The 24,291-nt window shown below is 40.9% G+C and overlaps 2 protein-coding genes across 2 annotated transcripts; both read right to left on the minus strand.

Moving 5' to 3' along the window:
• Nucleotides 1-17,680: 17,680 nt before the first annotated feature.
• LOC147510300 (uncharacterized) lies at nucleotides 17,681-18,638 on the minus strand. The gene is made up of 2 exons (XM_086598082.1): nucleotides 18,418-18,638; nucleotides 17,681-18,332 (listed from the first exon to the last, which is right to left on the minus strand). The coding sequence occupies exons 1-2, from the start codon at nucleotides 18,636-18,638 to the stop codon at nucleotides 17,681-17,683; spliced, it is 873 nt and encodes a 290-aa protein (XP_086454208.1).
• Nucleotides 18,639-19,044: 406 nt separating this feature from the next.
• LOC147510301 (uncharacterized) lies at nucleotides 19,045-19,365 on the minus strand. The gene has a single exon (XM_086598083.1). The coding sequence runs from the start codon at nucleotides 19,363-19,365 to the stop codon at nucleotides 19,045-19,047; it is 321 nt and encodes a 106-aa protein (XP_086454209.1).
• Between the last annotated feature and the right edge of the window lie 4,926 nt (nucleotides 19,366-24,291).

A 24,291-nucleotide genomic window follows, 5' to 3' on the forward strand; every position in this document is an offset into this window, starting at 1 on the left:
ATGAATGCTCAAAAAATAGAGCCAAGATGGTACAGCTATAATATATATGTAAAGATTCCTCCCCTATTGAAAATTAAGCGAAATATAGCATATCTAATTAAAACGAGAATCATTATCCTATTAAAATAGAATCTCTCTCCCAATTGAAAAAACGGGTTTTTAAAACTTAATTTAAAACAATTTGTTAAAAAATAAAATCGGATTAGCGACTAAAACGATAGTCCCAATTTTCTAAAAAAAATATAAATATTTTCAAAAGAGTCGGTGCATATGCACGGGCCTACAAACTAGTCTAAAATATATTAGAGTCCTTCTAATATAACACACGGAGTTACGCTTTAATGTAACACAGTCCAATAAAAACTTGACACGTCAATTATACAACCTACTAACCACAAGAACAAAACGCACAAAACAAAATTTGAGAGAGAAATGACACGGTCACCATCACCATACCACTATCTTCTTCTTTGTACGGTCCGCTGGCAGACACACCCGCACCTTTTAAAGTCCTTTCTATCTCTCCCTCCATCTCTTTGATAAAAGAAATATCAATTCTTCTAAATTCATATAATATGAAATCATAATCCATAATTTAAACAAAGTTCTTTAAATTGCATTTCTAATTCTAAATCTTAAAAGCCCATGAACACACGAATCAATTTAACTAGTAAATTGCATTAAACCAAAAATTAACCCTTTCATTTTTGTGGGTGATGACTGTGGTGGTGGAGAGTGTTAAGTTTATAGAGAGAGGAAGATGGGTGTGAAAAATAAGAAAATACAGAGAATAAGAATGAAGAGAATGAGAGAGAAAAAGATAGATATGAGGATGAGATAAGTCTCTTGTGGTTGCCATTGGAGACGAATCCGACGATGATGGCGGTGGAGGTGGTGGTGATTGATGAAGGAAGACTGCTCTTTTATCCAAGGCCCAAAATATCGAATTCGGTGAATATTTCGATCTACCCAAAAACCGATATATATATATAGGATATATTGGAAATATCGGAGATATCTATTTTTTTGTTGACCAGTCAAAATTTTGTTTTGTATGTCGATATATCGGGAATATCGTCGATTATATCAGAAATATCGTCAATATATCGGTCAAAATCAACAATATTTGGTCAAAGTCAACAATATCGATCAAAGTCAACAATTTATATCGTATATATCGGTCGATATATATCGTTATATCGAAAATTGTGATATATATCCGGAAAAAAAGGATTCAATATTCGGTTGAGATATATCGAATATATCCATGTCGATGCACCAAAAAAACGATATATATCGGCGATATTTTAGGCCTTGCTTTTATTAGTTTACCAGTCCAACAAGTTCTATTGTTTTCCCGTGGCATGACTTTAGTGGCTTGTGTCATACATTCAGTATAACACATTGTGTTACACTATAATTTCCCAATATATTATAATCTTTATATATATATAATAGCAGTCCCTTTTGGAGTGCTGTGAGGGTGTCCACGTAGACTAATTTTAAGTACCCTATTTACTCACGAGAAATCAGGAAAGGCAAAAATTACTCACGTAAAATAAGGAGTAAGGAGAGAAATAAAAAGGAAATAAGGGAGAGAAAAAGGGAATTATACATTGAGTAACCACAAATAAGATTATAAACCCCACGAGTCCCTCAAAACTCCGAGACCGAAAACTCTGAAAAAGGAAAAAATTGAGGTGGTCGCACGATTAAACCTTCTCACAACAGCCTCTCTCACATCCCCACTGTGGTGCTTCTCTTTGATCATCAAACTGAGATGGTCGCAAGACACACTGATTTAAGAAAGGAAGTTGTTCTTTGGTTAGGCAAGATATCTTTTCCAACTTCTCCGGTTGATTCTAGGGTTATCCCAAGTTTTCTAAAATTGGTCCTTCAATTGTTAGCTGGCAGAGATTAATGGATGAAGAGATAAAGAGCAAGCAGAAGCTACACCGGTTCTCTCGCACTCCCACGTCTCAGATTCCTCTAATGAAACTATACTTAAATAGTTGTTCTTTCTCTTTCAAAATGAATTATATAATCACAGTGGCTCTTTATCTTCCCCTAAGAAGAGGGCCCCCCTCTGGAGAATAGTTCTTGATGATAGTAGTTAGCGAGTCTCAGTCTCGAGTACGCTATTAGTGAGATCTTATAGTCTCGAGTACGCTATTAGTGAGATCTTATTCTGCCTCAAGCTACCGCACCACAATTGAGAACCTTCGCCCTTCGATTGGTCGGTCGAGCTCTTCACCGTTTGCTTACTGGAGAACATTAATTAGATTACCTTGGAGCTTGATATGTTGCAGAAGCAGGAGAGGTTGGCCCACCTGGTAGAGGTTAAGAGTTTGGTAATCGAAATTTGTCGAGATCAAGATAAAGATCCAGAGCCAGACTAAGACGTTTATGCACTCACTTATACTGGAATGGGTCTAGGCCTAGAGTTGCTCTCACTTGCTATTTGCTGTTTCTAGAGTAGATTACTCACTATTAAGCACAAACAAGCAAGCCAGGCAAAGAAAGCAAGAAAGGAGCAGCCTAAAAATAATAGTAGGTAAATCTGGTCCGATGGCTGTTCACAACTAACCACAAGGATATAGGGACTCTATATTTCATCTTCGGAGGGGTTACAACCTTAGGAGGAGATCCCTTGGACTTGCAATAGGTTTGTTTGCATTAGAAATTAATTTTCTCTATAGGTTATTTAATGATAGTGGACCTTCATTAATTTTACATAGGATGATGTCAATGAGATATGGCTTACCAACTTCAAATGTTGATTTCAAAAGGAGCTTAAATGATTTAGAACCGGGTCCTTTAGGAGGCGTTGCTCCTTTTCCTGTACATGATTATACATGTTTCCTTAGTTCAGGCCAAATTAATACCCCGACCGAGGTTTTTAGATAATGAGGTTACCGTGTTTCTATTCCATGAACAATAGTAAGCTTCATTTTACGACTTAATCATTTAATCAGTGCACACCTTTTTGTTTACTACCTAAAAGTTAGTGGTTTCTGACATTATTTCTTATAAACTAAGATTTCGTTCTTCTGCGTGGACTTGGAATTAGTTAGTTTAAGAACCTGATAAAGTATAAGAGAACCTCTCCTGTTTGGGACAATTAATTTGAACCTTGCTAAGGATTTAATGATTTGTTGCTCTCCGCACCATTGTACTTTGATCATCAATATGCTTTATACACCGATTTGCATTGAGCTTTACGTGCCATATTAAACTGTCAATTTGGCATCATAATGAGCTTACCGTGATTTTTAGATAATGAGGTTACCGTGTTTCTATTCCTTGAACAATAGTAAGCTTCATTTTACAACTTAATCATTTGATCAGTGCAGACCTTTTTGTTTACTACCTAAAAGTTAGTGGTTTCTGACATTATTTGTTATAAACTAAGATTTGGTTCTTATGTCAATTTGGCATCATAAGCTTCATCGAATTATTTATCTGTATCCCACGACTTAATATAAAGATTCTTTGTGTCTCTGTGCAGCGAAGGACTTTTAGGAGCTCGAGCTTTTAGTTTCTCTTTTACTCAAAAGTCAAAACCCTTCTCTAATTACCCGTTACATCCGATCATATCAGGTATGACTCCTCTACTTTCTTTATACTCTTCTTCTTCAATTCATTTTTACGCGGATAGCCTTTCTCAGTTTCAAGTTGATTACCTTGAACACTACCCTATGTAGCTCCTCATGTTCCAAAAAAACATATAATTTTTTTTATTGGAACTTTTGTGTTTTGTGTTTCATTTTGTTTTTCCTTTGTGGCTATGGGATACATTTTTCCTAATGATATTTTTCGTGTGAAAACAGGCTTTAGTCCCACCTGTTACTCTGCATCCATACACTATGGCAATGGTCAAATGTGTTTAGGTATGCTTTTATGGTTTTTGCACTAATAAATTCCGGCTATGTAGTACCTTTTACATTTTCTGTATGTGTGTGATTTTGTGTTTGTATGGTTGCTGAATGTGGGGGTCTTCAGGGATGTTTTACTTGAATGGAGCGGGGGATTTGTATATATATATATATATATATATATATATATATATATATATATGATATGCATGGATGTGTTATTAGCCTCTCATTATAGTATCATACCTACTATTGATTTATATCAGACTATATATGAATTGTCTAATGAATGAGTATGAACTTCTATTATGATTAAATGAATTTAATCTAAAGAAAATTAATTTGTAACAAATGAAGAGAGAAATGTCATACGTAGCAGGAGCAAGAAATTAAACAAAGCTGATATGACCCAAATTTCTGGAGTCCAAATTTATGTTTTTAAAACAGTAACATATGGAAAAAGAGATTTATAAAATTAGCTAATGAATTAGATCATTCTTTATGGCTTTTGCAGAATCGAGTGAGTGCTAATTTTTTCTCTTCACAGTACCACAGGAAATGAGGAGACTATCTTTTCTCTGCAACATCTCAGGCAGTATTATAAGTTCACTATTCCAGCATACGCCCAGAGTATCTTCGTAAAAACTTGCATGCATTTTTCGGGGGAAGTCCTTTAGCCTTTATCGGATTTAAATCTTTACAAAACTTGAAGTTTTTAAATAATTGGTGCAAGAGTATATGCATCAAATGCTTTACATTTTACAAGGGTGCTATGATTTCATTGAAAAATTCATTTATTGTACCTTCTCTGCTTTTGTTGCCTAAATTGCTATGCAAAAATGATTTTCTAAAGGGGGTTTTGGTACTTTACTTCAAATAATCATAGTTCCTTTAACAACGTGAGTCATTGTCACATGCATGTACTTAGTAAAACCCAAAAAAGTGTGTCCATGTCATTTTTTTACTCACGGAAAATCAGAGGATGTGTCCGACTTAAATGGAAAAGTAAAACCCAAAAAAGCCCGTGACTAGAAACTATAATCATGCATCCCAAAAAAACCCTGAACGCAGCTAATAAACCGATCGAACTCTCTAAAACCCTTATAACGACTTTCCTCTCCCATGAATGGAGGCTGCTTGACTACTTTCCCTGACCGATTCTAACTGATATCTCCACTGCAAACGAAATAATCAAAGTTTTACGGTGATTCTATATAGGTAGGTGCATACAATCCACTTACTCAAGAAAAAATCACTATGACATGGATAGCTTTAGATGATCACAAACCTTGAGTTTTTCAGTTGTTTGTTGATACACTACAAATTTTATAAATCTAGAATTTTATTGGTTTGTTGTTACACTGGCTTTCTGTGAATCAAAACTTTTCATAATTGGACTTTATTCAATTTAGAATTTTTGTGATTGTTATTCATAAGTCTTCTCGATCCATGTAGATAGATTGCCTGGCACTTTTTATGGTTTTAGCGCGTGTTAAAGAGTCTAATGGAGCTAGATTTCTCACTTAAGTATGTGGCAAATCATCATAGTACTAGAATGACAGAAGTAAGCTTATAGAATATGATTGTTTCCTTAAAAGTGTTTAGCTCCTATTGTTATCTTTTGAAAATTAAGTATTTAGCTCCTAAGGTTTTCAAGTCCGTTGACAAGTGTTTTACAATTATGTGATATTGGAGTAACTAACCTATTTTAGTCATTGATGTGAGCTATTCATTCTCATTTGTATCTGAATGTGTGAAATAACAGATGAAGGACAAACAACATGAAGGTGTTAGGACCGAATTCGAATTATCACTTATGCAAAAGATGCTTTGGACCACCAACTGCAGTTTTTCTCCTTTCATGATGGCATTTTGTTGTAAGATCTATTCCTCATTAATTTTATTCTAACACACAACAAAATATTTGGTTTCTTTCTTTGCCTTGCTAAAGTCTTTAATAACATACTAGCATTCCGGCACGGCGCGATGCGCCGTTACATTCTTAAAAAATAAATAAATAAAATGTAATTTCGTAATTTACAATATAGGGGTATATTTATAATTTTAGACAAAATATAGAGACTGTTCACTAATTAATATAAATATTATGGATTGTTTTGTGATTTAGGTAAAGCATAGGGGGTGTTTTGTAAATCTAACTACTTTAAAGACTAAGGATAGGTCAACACAAAAGCATAGGGGGTTGTTCCGGGCAGCACAAAAGTCTAAAAACCGGGCAGTGGCAATTTTGCAAATATTTGCAAAACTGAGGATAAGTCAGTTGTTTTAGACAATGGCAAAACAATGTAATTTGTTGCAAAACGGATGGCAATGTGCTAAAATTTAGGAGAAACGTCTGAAATTGACTAGTCAACTGCCCATTTTACCCTTCACTCAAATACATTATTACGAACCTAACTTCTAACATACACCGTAATAATAGAACCCATTTAGGGGTATAATTGGAAAATGACACTATTCACGGAACCATTCTATATTTGCAACACAATATATGAAAAGAAACTGGAACGATGATCTCTCAGCTCACTTATGTTTTAGTCCAATTTTGATCTTATAATATTTTTTACTGGAGGGGGAGAGGGGATTTTAGTACAAGTTATGCTTGACAAGGATAAGAAGTCTTTGCTTGGAACTTCCTGGTGATTTAATATATAGAAGTTAACATTACCCATCCCTTATAGTTATTAAACCAATTTGTCCATAGTCCCCAAGAGTCACCAATCTTTTTAACGTTTATAGTCTACGTGTTTGTTTTTAAATTAGACGAAACAATATGCTTTCATATTGATGGAAATATCTTTGGGTTAATTTAATGTATGGAAATATCGACAAGAATGGTTGTATTATTTACTAGATTGAATGTTACTTTTTTGCAGGTTATTAGGCTTGACTGTGATAATATATGAGAATGTGCCTAGGGAGGAGAAACAAGTACCAACTATATATGATAACATATATACTATATATGATAATATATATTAAATTCGGCGCACATAGAACTCTTAAAGCAATTACCAACTTAGTTGCGTTATGTACCGATGTCATTCTCTTTTTGCACCATTGTTTATGGCCAAGTGACCATTATGTGTCGCACTAATTTAGCTTTTTCTCCACAAGTATTTCATTATGACTGCTAGATCACTATCTACTCAACTTACAAATCCCAGTAAGTATTCTTTTGGAAAAGGCTTTGTTACATTATAAGTTTTCATTTGGCATTAATAAGATCACTTACGATAGACTTTTCAGATCCTTTTTGTGATAGACAACTGGACAACTAAGGAGTTCAAATACATTTGTAGTCTCAATGTAATACTTTCTTTAATTGCTAACGGTAGCCTCACGACCTTAAGACATTTGTTACAAGCTTTCATTCTCGATTCTTTTTTCAGGTATGGTAGCTCAGTTGTTTTTAAAGGTTTATATTCAGCTCGGACTCTTCATCTATATCAAGTGTGACGCTATTAGCTCTATAATGGCTTCTACAGTTGGGTAAGTTCACAAAATCTCAATCTCCATTGGGCAGATATATGTCGTTTGCACAAGATTGGGACTTCTTAGTAGCCACTTTGTCATTAATTTTTTTAAGTAGAGCAAAGCTAAATGAGGTAGATAAAGAAAGATTAGAACTCCAACTGCACCCAATAGCTGCATTAATGTTTACAGAGTACCTTCAAGTAGATTAACTAATCATATAATCCCATACTCACAAAAATGATATTAATGCCAATTGAGTAACGATATGGATCGCCCTGTGATTTGATAGTTTACAAATTTTAATATAGGTTGATACTAAAAATTGATCTTTGTTAATTTTATTTTCAGTATTTTTAACTGCAATTGGGCTACTAACATAGGTTTACAGAGTTAATTGCAGTTGATGGTGAGTCTGAAACTGCTACCTTTGAACCTAAGGTCGAGTAGACCACATTCTTGCATCATTACAACGTAAGGTAAGTTGATTTTCTTACCTGTTATCTAAACTTTGCTCTAGTTGTAAATCAATAATCAATGTTGTAGTTATCATAATTCTGCTAGCTAAATATTAAGATTAGAATAATTGTGGTTTGTGTAATATATTATATTAACACAGCTTGGACCAGCCCCTCCTCCACCACCATTCCCAAAAGGTTATGTGCCTTCAACGTCTGAAGCAGAGAACATCTTTGAAAAACAGCAAAAGACTGAGACACAATTACCTGTGGACCCTATCATTGACCAAGATCCATCTAAGAGGTTAAAATATTAGACTCGATCTCCATGGTTACATAATCTTATGTCGCATAGGTGATCGAGATTCTGCAAACTTGATTGCTCAGATGAAAAGTGATTCATGTACATGCTAAGGTTTAAAATTCGACTTTAGCACAGTGGAGAATATGAAAGCATACAATGAACCTATAGGGTTATACAGTACAAGAATTCTTTTCTAATATAGTGTTGTAATGAATCAGGTGTTAATTCTACTCTTTTCTTATGTTAAGTTTGCTCCAAAATGGAAAAAAATTAGGCGTAGATACCTCTTTCCCGAACTCTCTCCCAAATTAGAAAGTTCACATAGAAAACCCAAACATGGGTTTTCACAACTAAAACTTTAATCTTTATCAATTCTCTTTTTCCCTTTTTCTTATTTGGTCAATACCCATGGACTGCTTTATCATTAATACCAACAACATAACTTCCTCCAATGACGTTTCTCCATCAAGATGAAGGCACCAATGCGGTTCTAGGCAGTTCAACAACTAAGCATTTTTTTTCATAAGCATCAATTTCAAATGATGATGATGGTGCCACTCTAAGCTTATGTTTTCACTTTGTAGTGATAGGTTAAGATATCAGATCGTATACAGAGCTTCTTCCTGTGTTTGTGTCTTCGAAAAACTTATAGATGGTGAAACTTTCTAGAATCAAATTGTATTAAATTGCTCTCACCATACCCCCTAAAAGTCATTGGATACAATTTAGATTATGCTTTCTTCAAGAAAAGAGATATATTCGCCACAATGGTTACAATCTTAGTTTCTTTGATATTCTTTTAGAGTTATACAAAGCTTGACAATGGTAATAAAACTATACCAGTAGCCACGACCAATATACTAGATCAAGTGGAACATTCTATCCAAATGCCTATTTTATAAATTGATTGAAATATTATATTTTATGTGAATGTTGGCTAAAACATCGGGATTCATGCACACTTGATATGAACACGTCATACAAGTAAATTATATGAACCTTATTTATAGTAAATTTACAAATTTGAGGTGTCATTATCAAACTTTCTGATTTGGTCTTAGATATATGAATTGTTTGAATATGATCTTTTATGCAATTGTAGGGCTTCAATCTCACGATGATAAGCGATTATGAACGGGTACCTCCATCTTTTTGGGATTTCTGCACAAGCCACAATCATTGATTTAAAATTATCCAATTAATAAGGTATTTCTCTTCTTCTTCTTCCAGTTTTTTCTAAATGTGTATATTTCGTTAGAATCACATACTTTGAATAAAGATGGTCAATGTTAAATGAATACCATTGGCCCTATCTTGAAGAATTACTGAATATCAAATTCTACGCTCAATTCTTCGAATATGTACGCCCTATCAGGTTAACAAATATCTTTTTGATTAAGTACTATGCAAAATTATTAACTTTGACTTACTACAAAATCAATGCTTACAGGTTTATCTTCACTCAGATAGTTTGAGAAGAGTTATAGTTCTTGATAGTTTAAAATGTTTTTGGATTAAACTATCATTTTAGACACTTTAAGTTTTGGAGCAGATTGGCTAAAGTAAAACCAAGGAAAACCACAATATACATATTTTTTTAGTATGTTGTCCAGATTTCACAATTTGTTTAATGAACTATTGACATGCACTATCGACATACTTGAAAATTTTGATTGGCACATTCAAATCAATATAGACACATCAATATGCTTTTCAGTGTGGTTACCACATCAATAAGCTATTCAACACTGGGTTTGAAAAGTAGCATGTTTAGAAGAAATTAAATAACATACCTAGACTTTACTTTATTAGTATTTTTTGTTTGTAGAAAAGGTTTTTTGTTCGACTTGATCTATCTTATGGTTCTATGTATCCCGGAAGGATCTTTAGCTGAGTAGAAGAGCGCTTGAGTATGTTACTACATCTTAAGTGATTGTTAGAATGTCTTGCTGAGTTTGTTTTAAATACGTTATTTTGAAACTCTGTTTTGCTTTCAATTATCTACAGCCAAGTCCTTTGATGTGGTAAAACCAGAAAAAACCATTCAATCTTCGCTCTCGCAATTCTCAGGTTTGTTTCATCAATTCTTATATGACTTTTATTCCTTTATCTTTCCTTTAGTGTTTCAGTATTATATACTTATTATTTTCTTTTCTTTGGTTTCACTTTGTTTGAGTAATACAATAGATTGGATGCATGTTCAGTAGGAGGGGTTCGTAAGGACTAAGGACTTTTGATTAGTATCAGAGTCTTCTCTGGGATGAAAGAGGAGGAAATCACCAGTAGATTGGTGAATATGAAAAGTTCTCAGGTTTTGGTTTGTTTCATTGCTCTTATTGTTTTCACATTTTTTTTAACAGTTCACGAAAGATAATGAAAGACACATCAAATTGATGAGATCAAACTGAGAGTCGTTCTCCTCAGTTGATCCCATTCTCCAGTATGACTAATATCTCGTGATCTTTTCATTTTGTAATGTATATTATATTAGAGTACTTATATCTCTTATAGGAAATCGTTATATAGAAGTTGGTTTTTTCCTTTTGGTAGGTTGCCATGAACATGAAAGTACTCAAGGATGTGCAGGAGTTGAAACAGGATGTCAAAGAGTTGAACATAACTAAAATTGTGGATGATGGGAGAGTAGCTAAGGCTAAGGGGGAATCCAAGCTGGTCGGGGATATTGAGGAGTTAAAAATTAAGCTAAGAAAAGTGGAGACGAAGCTAAATAAGGTTTGTCAGTCATTTGCAGTTACATCTCATTTCCAAGTAAACTTATTAATGGGTGGCTTGAATTGGTTGGAGAGGCACAATATGAAATTCTATTTCAAAGAACAAAGTAGATTTATTCCAGCTTATGTTGCTGGACTCTGTGTCCTTCTCATCCTCAACATTTGCAGTTACAATGGGGATTGTTATCAGTATACACTGCATATGAGACACCATCTCAACCAATATGTGCATTATATTAAGCATATCACCTATATGAATCACGACACTATCTTAAAAGCCTTTTTCTGTTCTGATTGATTGTTGAAAGTGGTTACTCTAAGGTATTTTCCATCTGCGAATTATTTCTGATAAGCCTACCTTTCCCTAGGCAAACCACCTCCATATTTTATCTCTATATATGCTACGTTGCACAGTGTTGCAGAGTATTGGTCCCTGTTGGTGCATGTTGCAATAATATAACTCACTCAACAGTTTTGTATGTGAAAGTCATTGAGAAATGTGGATTGCATTTGCAGGATGAAAGATAGTTACGAGGCTAAGAGAAGACAAGTGCAAAGTTGTTACAGAAAGGCAGAAGTTAATACCATAACCAGTAAGTTTACTTCTAGATAGCATAGAATATTGTATTCCTAAAAAATGAGTTATAAGTACGATTGCTTTTCCATGTTGATTGATGGTCTTATGCTCTGTTATCGGAGGAAGAAAAAATTGATATTAAACTGAATAGTCTGAAACACAGATTAGTCGAAAAACAATTCAAGTGGATTTTCTCTTTATGTTTGTTTGTGTGATGGCCCTCATTAGTCCGAAACTTGGATACCAATTATTATTAGGCTCTTAGAAAGAACGTTGCTAAAGAGAACTCAAGAATTTGGAAGGTCAACTTGCCTTATGAGTGGAGAGTTTTCCTATGGCAATGCATGGCTGGAGTTGTGTCTACAATAGACCGCTTTGCTTCTCATAGTTATCATCGATAATGCTTGCTTTGCTACTGAGAAATTCAAAAGGTACATTCGTCATTTCAACCACTATTTATGGATATTGAAAAGATTTGTAGTTAATCAAGATAGTTAACATTACAGTGGTGGTATAGAGAGGCAGATGGGTGTGCCGACAAGTTAGCAGTTCAATGACAGAATTTATCCAACTTCTTTCGCTTCTGCCTTGAATACCCTGATTCAATTCCCCCTCCCCATTTGCAACAGGCAGCAATACATTCAATGGCTTCAGTTTGGTGGGTAATCTCACCAGCATTTTTAGCTTAATGTATTTAGTATGATGTAATTGATTAAGTACTCACTATTTTATTCTAATCTCCTTCTTAAGCATCGTCTATTGTTCTGCCTTTGTTGATGATCGCAAGGTAACACTTTGCTCTGTCCTCCACTTCTCCCTAATACGCCATTTGGTTTTTGCTTTTTTCAAACACATCTTTTGTCTGTCCCTTCTTTTCTTTTATGTGAAATGGTATGGATTTTTCAGTCCCTAAGCCAGCCTTACCAAAAAAAAAGAAAAAGAATGGACTATTCTCTATCATGGATGTTTAAATGTTTACAAGAAGACTATAAGATAGATCAAGTATGAATGTATGGTGAAAATTTTAATTTTGTTTTCATGAAGGTTTACATTGTGTATATGGGAACTCTCACTAAGAGCGCATATTCATCTCTAGCACACCACCAGACCATTCTAGAACAAGTTCTTGAGAACAGGTACAATTATTGCGTATGTTACAACCTTTTCTCTTATGAGCCTATTTCCTGACCCTTACACACTATTCCCTCCTTCAGCTTTCTCACTCACCACCCTCTCTTCGGTCTCTCTCACCTTAGGTTAATGAATCTGCCTCCCCTTCTCTCTCACCCACTATTACCCTTTATACCTTTCTTTCCATCCATCATGGCCCTCCACCTGTCTCTCCATCTCGCGGTCCTCTTAGCTCCATGTGTAGGGTTTCCGTACCGCGACCCCATGCTGGCAGCTCAATCTGGTGGATCGCAGACTTCGGAGTTACGCTGATTCGGCCCAACTTACTATTCCTATTCCGTTGATACATCCTGCCACTACAGATGCCCCCTCTCGAGTCCGCGATAGTATGTTAGTCGGGGAATCGAGAGTTCTCCACATTCACCTTTTCAACCGTAGCCTTCCGTCTTCCTTTCACCGCTGGATTCACGAGTTTCCATGTGACTGCAGCTGACGCCCCCTCGTTTCTTGTGCATCCACGCGTCCTTCATGGGCTGGTTCCTTTTGGTGTCCTCTCGATTTTAGCTCCCCTCAAATTACCTTTTTACCCCTTCCTCATATAAAAAGCTCGCTCGATTTTTCCTCTCTCACTTAGCTTTTCTCTTGCCTTTCAGTTCCTCTCAACCTCTCCTTCTACCTTTCTTCTTGTTTTCCAGCACCGATTGCTCTCACGGTCGTCTTCTCCGGTTTCCTCTGTGGAAATTCTTACTCCGGCTACTTTCCTCTTACCTCAGGTTGGTTTTCTCTTCTCTCTAGCTCCCTTTAATTGATATATTGCGCATTTCTCCTTGGTTCTTGGCGTTAGAGTCTGTTCATTTTCCCTTCCTTCTCCGCCTTGTTGTGACTGATTGTCTTCCACTCCGACCACGATGTCGGCAGCGAGATCCGCCACCTCTTCCTCTTCCCGTCCCCAGCCGTTGCTTCCCCCTCTCCCCGACCAGACCGAGGCCCCTTCAACCTCTGGACAAGCTTTTACCCTCCCGCCGCCTCCACCGCGCGGCCGTAGACCTAATCTTGAGGCTGTTAAAGCGGCTTATGGGATACCCGCTGACGTCATCCTAGAACATGTGCCTGACCTAACTCACTTCCCCCATCTAGTTCCCTACAGGTCGGGGTGCCTTGTGGCCACGGTAGGACAAATTGTTGCCAGCCTGCGTTTGCCCCTCACCCGTCTCGATGTCGAGGTGTGCAATCACTTTAACATCCCCCCTTGCCAAGGCATCGGCAACTTCTGGAGGGTCATGTATGCCGCGAACCACTACAACCGTTCTGAAGTACCCAAGATAACGGTTCGCGATATGACCGCTCACTTCTTCATTAAAAAGAGCACCAAGGAGGTCGGTGTCGGATATCACTCCTTCTGTGTCCGTCCTAGAAAGCACCACTTTATTCTTCGTATCACTTCCTCCGACAAACTGTGGCACCACTACCCTATTTATATCTCAGGCAACTTCCTCTCCGCAGATCTTCCATCCGAACTGAATCTTAACCACTTGGCTTTTCTTCCTAGTGGTGAGTCTCTCTCTTTATCTTCACCCCTTGATGTATATCTTTTGTTTTCTCAACTGACTTGATGGCTCTCTTTTTCAGGTTGGCGCCCCGACTCCAAGTCGCGACCTTACGACCACATTTCCTCCACCACCTTCCAGAAAATTCGCGACACAGGACACCTTTCGGGCCGTGATACTTAAGGATTGACCACGCCACCGCCACTCCCTATTGTCCGATCCTGAATTGAAATCCATAGGAAAATACTGCCCCATTTTTCCGTCCTCCTCCTCCCAAAGAAAGAAAACCACGTGACAATCCACCCACTAAGGGAAAAACGCCATACCACGAAAACCCCCACTCCGTCCCCAAGTCCGCTCGTAGAACCGCTTCTCCTCCACGGCCCCTACTCCTTACCGATCCCTGACCACCTGGGAAGACCAATACTCATCCTCTCATTCCCCTTCCACCGCCTCTCAAGACTCAGACATGGGTGCCAACAAACGCAAACTTTTCGACAGCGACTCGGACGAGGATGTCGTCCCCATTACTGCCCCCCCCTTGCCGCTTGCTCATCCTCTCTCCCCCCCTCTCCAACGTTCACGGCCCTTGGCTCCTGAAGAGGGTCCCCCAGCTACAAACGCCTCTCCCACTTACCGCTTCCTCCTCGGGTGGTAGTGCGGGGAAAGAGGGCGGCGCCGGACCGAAGGGGGCCGCGGTCCGTTCCTCCATTCTGCCCGCTTTCAAACCCGCGAACCGCCATCTCACCATCAACGACTCTCGCGCTTTGAAAACCCAGCTGTGGCTTCCTCCCCTATTCTTTGGGTCTCATCTCCCCAAAGATATGGCATCTGTTGAGGGTGGCACCTTTAAGTTTCACGGACTTAGTTCGTTCTTAATGGCCGGGAGAAGGTAAACCTCTCTTTTCACTCAAGTATCTCCCTTCCCTTTCTCCTCGAGTATTCTAACTTCTCGTTTCTCTTCCACGGATGAGTTTGGATATCTCCTTCATGATCCGCGGCCTCTTGGTGCCGGCGCGGATCGATGAACCTGACAAGGAGGTCGCCCGCCGGAAAAGGATAAGTCTGCAGCGGACATGGACAAGCTCGGGGCCGGGATGAGCTTAAAGTTCGCGAAAGCCGCCCACCTTGCTTACATGGACAAGGTTAACGACCGCTGAGTAATCAGCGAGACCCTCCAAGTGAAACACGCCCTCGGGCGCCCTCTCCCAGAAGCATCAAGAGGAGGTATAGGCTCTCCTGAATCAACACGAAGCCGATATGGACGAGCTCCGGGACAGCTTTCGGGCCCAGGCCGAAAAGAGGGTGGCCAAGAAGGTCAAGGAGGAATTTGACCGGCTCACCAAAGAGGGTCGTCTCCTTCCCGAAGCCCCTGCCGCTGCTCCCCTACCCGAGGTCTCTGTGCCCATCCCGGACTCCCCTCCTGCCATACAAGATGTCGCTGAGCTGGTCTCTGGGGCGATAGATGAGGCGGCGGATGAAATTATAGCCGAGGCCGCCGAGTCCGTGATCCGCGAAAGCACTGCGGCTTGAAATTAGCTTGTTTTTGCCCCGCTAGGCTTTCCTTTGATCTTTGCTTTGTAACACTATTTTTGCTACCGTTTGCTGTCTTTCCACCCCCTCTTGTTGGGATGTTTATATTATGTTATGTTTGTTTGTCTGGAGTGTTTCTGTTGATACCCTTGCTCGTGCATGAGCAATAACAGGACTCTATTAGTGTATTCGCCCCCATTGGTTGGGAATGTTTGATTTGCTTGCCCCACGCCTAGACCAGGCCTCCGCCACTCTCTCTAACTCTGGCAGGCACTCTGCCTGCGGCGCGTGGAAGCCTCTTTGCTTCCGTTCGCCTTTATCCCACATAGGTCCGGGGCAACTCCTCTCACCCCGGCACTGCGGGGAACTCATCTTCGCGAGGCACTTAGTTGTGCCTCACTAAAATTTGGACCTCTCGTCCTTGGAGGGCTCACCCCCTCCCTTCCCTTCACTCTGAGGGGCAATGAAAACTCAAGCAATAATATTTAACTCAAAAGTGTTATGGTTTTATATATGTACAGATAGCTCACACCATTCCCCATTTCTTCCATTATATCTACTCGTGAAATTTTTTCAGCAACCTTACATTCCACGGCTTATCCACAGCTGTGCCCTCCACAGTTTGTAACCTGTAAGTGCCTGTTCCCCCCACCTCGACCACCACGTATGGCCCTTCCCAGGTCGGACCCAATTTCCCTTCGCTGGCCTTCTTGGTGCTGGGTGTCACTCGCCTAAGCACCTTGTCTCCCACCATAAATTTCCTCACTCTCAATTTCTTGTTGTACTGCCTTTGCAGACGGCGCTGATATTCTTTCAGTTTGACGCGCGCAGTGTCCCTCCTCTCTTCCGCTAGATTCATGTCTCTTCCCAGGATGCCCCAGTTTGATCCATCATTTACAGCCGCGGTCCTAGTGGTTGCTGCCACCATTTCCGTCGGTATCACGGCCTCTACTCCATACTCCAATGCAAAAGGGGTCTCCTTGGTCGAGGTCCGCAGTGTTGTCCGATATGCCCAAAGCACCCGATTTAGTTCGTCGGCCCAGGTCCCCTTCTTGCCCTCCAGTTTCCTCTTGAGATTGTTAAGTATGGTTTTGTTAGAGGACTCCGCTTGCCCGTTCCCCTCGGGGTTGTAGGGGGCCGAGAACCCCTGTTTGATATGATATGTTTGCAGAAAATTCTTAACCCTTGATCCCGTGAACTGGGTTCCATTATCCGCAATGATAGTATAGGGCACCCCGAAACGGCATATGATGTTTTCCCACAAGAACTTGATCACTTGCACCTCTTTTACCTGCTGCAATGGCACCGCTTCGATCCACTTTGTAAAATAGTCCGTCGCGGCCAATAAGAATCTCCTTTTACCGCGAGCCATGGGTAGCAGTCCCACTATGTCAAGGGCCCACATCGCGAACGGCCACGGGCTAGACACACTGTGCAGCGGCTCTGCTGGGGCCAATATCAACTGAGAAAACCTCTGGCACTTCTCACATTTTTTGGCGAATTCTACGGCGTCTCTTTTCATGTGAGGCCAGAAGTAGCCTTGTGTTAGCAACCTGTGTACCGTTGTCCTGCCTGCCGAGTGGCTCCCACAGTCCCCTTCGTGCAACTCACTGAGCACCTCTTGAGCCCATTTCGGCCCCAAGCATCTTAACAAAGGTCCATTGAAATTCCTCCGATATAATTCCCCTCCCACCAATATGTATCTTCGTGATATCTGTTCCAGCTTTCGTCTTTCTCTGGGGCAAATCCCCTCACCCCCTGTCAAAAACCGCTTGATTGGCATCATCCATCCATCATCACCCTCCGCGGTGTTCATCACTCCCCATGCTTCCTCGACACTCGGCCTGTCCCACTTCTTTACTTGGAGGGTCCTTTCCTCGAACCCCGGCATGGCTGCCGCTACATACGCCAGAGCGTCTGCGTGGCGATTCTCCCCTCGATTCAAATATACAAAGCGGATTTTTGTGAACCTCGACGCCCAGCTTCGCAAGACTCCCAAATATCTCGCCATCCTGGGACACCTTGCCTTTACCCTCCATTCGCCTGGCATACTACCAAATTGGAGTCGGAGTATACAGCGAGTTCCTTCACCCCCAGGCCCTCTGCCATTCTCATGCCGGCGATTACCGCCTCATACTCCGCTTCGTTGTTGGATGCTGCGAAACCCAATTTCATTGTCAGCTCTAGCCTGTTGTTGTTTGGCGTGACCAATACTACACCAATTCCGCTGCCAGCATCCGTCGCTGACCCATCCGCAAACACTCTCCAACCGTTTCGTTCGTCCCAGGGGTTCAAGCTATCCAGCTCCTCTTCCCTTTCTGGTTCCAAAACCATCTCCTCCCCCCATGTAGGATCCTCTGCGGGAAACTCTGCCAAGAACTCCGCCACTGCCTGGGCCTTCTCTGCTGTTCTCACCTGATACTGGATGTCATACGAACTTAGCATCATGGCCCATTTTAGCATTCTTCCCGACTTCTCTGCTCTCAAAGCCTGCTTCAGAGGCAAGTTCGTGACCACGATCACTGCGTGGGCTTCAAAATAGGGCTTCAGCTTCAGAGTTGAAAATATCAAGGCGAGGGCGTACTTCTCCACCCGATATCCGGGTTTCGCATCCAACAACGCCTTACTCTGGAAGTATACTGGCCTTTCTATCTTATCCACTACTCGAACGAGGACCGAGCTGATTGCATACTCTATGACCCCCAGGTATAAATACAATTTTTCCCTCTTCGGGCAGCGACAACAAATGCATACCTTCTAAATACCTTTTAAGACCACTCGAAATGCTCGCTTCACACTCTGCCGTCCATCCAAATCTGTGGTGTTTCTCAATAGTCCGTATGCAACCGCCTACATTTGTCGGATGATTTTGATATGAACTTTGTTGAGAGCCGCGACCCTTCCAAACCAATCGTTGCACCTCCTTCATCATCTTGGGTGATGGCATCTCCACCAACGATCTTATTTGCTCTGGGTTGGCCTCCATACCTCGCTGTGTCACAATATACCCCAGAAATTTCCCCGTGGTGACTCCAAACGCATACACTTCGGGGTTGAGTTTCAAGTTGTCGTTAAGTAGTATCCGGAAATGTCTCCTCCAACCCTTCCAAGTGCTCCTGTTCGGACATACTTTTCTCCACCATATCATCAATGTATACCTCAATGCCCTTTTGGATCTTGCCCTCAAACATCTTCTCCCCCAAGCGCTGGAAGGTGGCCCCCGCATTTTTCAATCCAAATGGCATTCTGGTATAGCAGTATGTGCCCCCCTCTACTATGAAGGCCGTTTTTTCCTGATCAGGCCCATACATTGCCACCTGATTGTACCCCATAGATGCATCCATAAACAAGAAGAAGCTAAACCCCATCGTCCTGTCTACCAACTCATCCACTCACGGCATTGGATAACTGTCCTTCGGACATTCTGAATTTACGTCCGTGAAGTCCACGCACATCCGTACCTTTCCATTTTTCTTCGGCACCGCGACCACATTGGACAACCAGTCTGTGAACTCCACCTCCCTTATTATCCCCGCACCCTTTAGCCTCGCCACCTCTTCTCGGATTCCTTCTGCATATTTGGGCCTCATGCTTCTCATCTTCTGTCTCACTGGCTTCGCATCCTCCCTCATGTGCAAGCGATGACACGCAAACTCCGGATCTAACCCAGTGACATCCTCTATCCCCCACGCAAAGACGTCTCTGTTCCTCATCAAGCATTGGACCAACTTATCCTTCCATTCTTCTGTAAGACTCGACCCTATCGATGTGAACTTTTCCTCATCGCCCTCTCCCAAGTTTACTATCTCTATCTCATCTAAAGTCTTGGGATCCTCCTCGACCTCCCCTCCCTCCTCCACGGCCCCGCACTGTAATTGCTATGACGGCCTCTTCCTAGAGCTCGTCGACTCCTCTTCTGGTCCGCGGGCCATCCTCTTGATTGTATTCTGGTGACTGTTTTTGGATGCCACCTAATCTCCGCGGACCTCATATGTTCCCGTTGGGGTGGGGAATCGGATAACTTGATAGTAAGTCGACGGCACCGCCCTCATCTCGTGTATCCATCTCCTTCCCAAGATTGCGTTGTATTAGGAATTGGAGTCGACCACCATGAACCTTGAGAATACTGTCACGGGCCCCGTTGTTACCGGCAGCAGAAGTTCTCCCATAGGCTCTCTCACACTCCCATTGAATCCATATAAATTTGTCCGCGGAGGCCTCAGTTGCCTCGGGTTGATCCCCATCTCCTCAAGAGCTCCTCTGAATAGCAGATCCACGGCGCTACCACCGTCTATCAGGACCCTTTTGACCACATAATTGCCCATCGCCACTGTAATAACCAACGCATCCTCGTGTGGCGTATCCACACCTCGAAGGTCTGCTTTGGAGAACGTGATTTTCTCCTCCCCGCTCATTGAATCTGCCTTGTATCTCTGCCCGCTATGGGTCTCATTGACCTGCTGGATACTCGCCGTCCTTCTAACCTTATCCCGGTGAGCATTGTGACTCAGCGCTTCCCCGCTGAAGATAACATTTATGGTCCCCAATATCCGCCCCGCGGCAGGCCCAGGCTCCCGATTTGGGTTTTCCCCCACGAATTCCCTCAGCATCCCCTTCTCTATTAGTCTCTAGACTAACCATTTCAAGGCATAACAATCATTGGTTTCGTGATTGCGCACTTGGTGATATTCACAGTATGGCTTGTTGGGCATTTCCGCCGGAATGGTTCGCGGCCCTTCATATCCCTGCACATTCTTAATCAGGGGTAGTATCTCACTCAATGGTTTCACCAACGGGACGTGCTCCACCTCGCGGTATGGCTTCCGCTCCCTTTGCTCTCTCCGCGCTATCTCCCTTCCTCTTTCTGGCCTCGAGGACTGTCCGCGGTAGCTCTCCCCGCCTCGGCTATTTCCCTCGGTCTTTCTGCGTTCACCCCCTTTCTCTACCGCCGATACTGTCTTGGCTCCTTTCTTCGACTCCTTCTGCATGGTGTCTTCATATCTTATATACTTATCTACCCTCGGATATAACTCGTGCAGTGTTGCTATCTCGTTCTTTGCCACGGACTGGTGAACTGCTGTTCCAAGTCGCAGCCCCCTTTCGAATGCTATTACCGCCGTCCTCTCATCCAGATTCTCTACCTTTAGGGTCTCTGCCTTAAAGCAACACAAGTACTCTCTGACCGATTCTGCGGATCTTTGTCTGACGTTAAATAGGGCAGCGATGTCCACAACCCTCCTTTTCTTATGTATAAAGTGGTCAACAAACACCTGCTCTAACTCCTGGAAATTGGTTATGCTCTTCGAAGGCAACCGGTAGTACCAGTCGGAAGCTCCACTCTTAAGACTGGCCGAGAACATCATGCACCGCAGACCATCATACCTCGCCTCTTGCCAAAGAGGCATCTGCTGTCTAAAATGATGGATGTGATCTGCCGGGTCCCCCGTTCCATCATATCTCTCAAATCTCGGCTGGTTAAAGCGTTTTGGTACCTCCGAAGTCTATATCGCATCTGCAAGTGGGGTTCGCGGTTCAGCCCCGCCACCACTTGGTACCGCTTTGTTTGACCCCTTGTTTGATGAAGATTCGCCACCGGTCACACGTTAATCATTTGTTGTACTTGTTCACCGTTAACCCGATCACCGGATTATCCACCAAGGTTGGTCCTTGTTCCCTTCGCCCTCCACCTTTTCATTCTCTGTTTTTCCCTCGCTTTCTTCCTCGGTCCCTCCTCTACCCTCTCCTTCTCTCTCTTCTCAGCTCCTCATTTTCCTCCCTCAGCCTTTCAATCTCTTCCCCGCATAAGCCGCCGCCTCCTCTTCCTTTTCCCTCCTCTCGCCCTTCCCCTTTCTTCTACCTCCGCTTCCCAAGATCTGCTCGGGACCCTTATCTTTCGTGGCCTACCCGGCCTTTTTGGTGCCATTTCTACTATCCCCACGACGGCGCTAAAATGTTACAACCTTTTCTCTTATGAGCCTATTTCCCGACCCTTACACACTATTCCCTCCTTCAAATTTCTCACTCACCACCCTCTCTTCTGGTCTCTCACCCTTAGGTTAATGAATCCCTCCCCTTCTCTCTCTCACCCACTATTACCCTTTTTATACCTTTCTTTCCATCCATCATGGCCCTCCACCGCTCTCCATCTCGTGGTCCTCTTAGCTCCATGTGTAGGGTTTCCGTATCACACCCCATCTTTGTCGGCCGATCGGTGGATCGCGGACTTCGGTTACCGATTCAAAATTTAACTCACTATTCTTATTCCGTTGATACATCCTGCCACTACAGTGTATTAGTTAATTAATTCTTCACATTACTTGGCGATTTCTCTACTTTTTTGTATCCTGATTAATCACCTGTGATTATTTTTTCTATAGTTTTTGTTTGGGTTTCCAGTTCGCTCTCAGATTCCTTGGTTCATAGCTACAAAAGAAGTTTCAATGGATTTGCAGCCAAACTCACTGATAGAGAGAGGAAAAAGCTTGACAATTAGTATAGTACTTAAATTCGATTTTAATAATTAAAGCATAGCATCTTGCATGCTATATTATTCAAGTGATATCTTTGACACATTTGCATCTTTAGGCATTGAGGGATTGTATCCGTCTTTCTGAGTAGAACAATAAGTCTTCACACGACAAGATCATCAGATTTCATGGGGTTCGAGTACATAATGGGGAAAGAGTGGCTACGAGAGCAACGTCATAGTGGGCGTCATGGACACCGGAATCTGGCCAGAAGTAGAGAGTTTAAACGATGAAGGCTTTGGTCCTCCACTGAAAAATGGAAGGGCAGTTGTGACGAAGGCAAAAATATTACATGCAACAAGTATAATCCCATTTTTAACTGACGTAGAAGTTTATCAAGTATAAGTTACTTTTGTCCTAATATTATGTCATTCACGTTCTGCTAGATATGAAGCTAATATAGCAAAACATTTTCAACGTTCCCCACCTTAATTTGGTGTAGAAACTATCATATCCTTTATTTAAGAGGGTTTCTAACATTGAATGAGAGCTTATTTCTAATAATTAAATATTTGAGGTTTTTCATGTTGATTCATTGTAAATATTATGTGCTTTGATTTTCAACTATATAAAGGTTGAGATTGACCCAATAATTGATAGCGGAAAAAAACAGAGATTGGCCCAATAATTTGACAAATATCTTACTTTTACTGGAACAGTTAAGTAATAGGATACTTGATGTTTAACAAAACGGATTATTTTGCTCAATATCATTATCTTTGGGGATATAGTTGTATGTGGCAGTAACAATATAGTATGGATCACAAAAGTGAGTAGTCGATGCTTTCATTTCCAATGTAGTGGATCTGGGTAACTATTGGCGAATGAATGTGAATGACACTACAAACCAAATGTTTTGCATTGCCAAGGATGGTTCTAACCCCAACTCCCCAACATGCTGCATGCACCATTAGATTGGGCGTGCGGGCTTTCGGCATTAAAGCAGGGGAACCATGCAGCCATGATACGTACCTGACAATGTAGTTGCACATGAATCCTATGCCTTTGATGCATATTATCACTAGATGGGAATGTAGTATTAGTAATTTAAATCAGAAATTAGAGTATCTTTGTTGATCCCATACAGTGAATCATTTATAAATTTTTTTTTGGTGCCATGTTTGTAAAGACACTACAAAATGATCATTAGAAGTTGGTATTACACACTATCTTAGATAATTAACGGAAAATCAGAAACTGGATGCAACTGCATTGATAAATTAACTTCAAAGAATAATTAACGAAAAATGGATACCTCATAGAATAATTAACGGGAATTCAAAAACTGAATGGATGCAATTTCGCTGAATTGATCTCAAAGAATGATTAATGGGAAATCGTAAATTGGATGCAACTGCATTGAACAAACTTTAAAGGATAATTAACGAGAAATCAGAAACTGAATGTAAATACATTGAGCTAACCTCAAAAAGTAATTAATAGAAAATCGGAAATTGGACGCAAATGCATTGAACTAACCACAAAAAATAATTGACAAAAAATCGGGAATGGGATGCAAATGCATTGAACTAACCCCAAATATTAATGGACGAGAAATTGAAAACGGGGCGCATTTGCATTGAGCTAACCTCAGAGAATAATTAACAGAAAATAAAAAACTGGATGCAACTGCATTGAAAAATGATTAAAAGGAAATCGGAAACCAGATACAAATGCAATCGGAAACTAGATGTAACTGCATCGAACTAACCTGAAAAAATAATTAATGGAAAATCGAAAACTAGATGCAAATGCATTGAACTAACTAACCTCAAATAATAGTTAACGGAAAATTAGAACCATAAAGAATAATTAACGGTAAATCGGAAAAATTATACAACTGCATTGAACTTAGGGGTGTGCATGGGTACCCAATTACAAGAAATTGAACCGAAATCGGAATCGTTTATAGCAGTTATGGGTCTTAAAATGTTAGACCCATTAAAAGTGGGTCTTCAAGAACCGAAACCATTTGAACTGAATAGTAAAAAACCGATGGGTACCCGAACCAAAACCAAAACCGATTACGATGATTTTCATGGATGGGTTTTTTCTTTTTATGGAGAGTGGAGTTTTCACATTACAAGAAATTTGAATGAGCAATTAATATAA

The sequence above is a fragment of the Coptis chinensis genome, chromosome 3 (genome assembly GCF_015680905.1).
Source record: "Coptis chinensis isolate HL-2020 chromosome 3, ASM1568090v1, whole genome shotgun sequence".
Classification (NCBI taxonomy): domain Eukaryota; kingdom Viridiplantae; phylum Streptophyta; class Magnoliopsida; order Ranunculales; family Ranunculaceae; genus Coptis; species Coptis chinensis.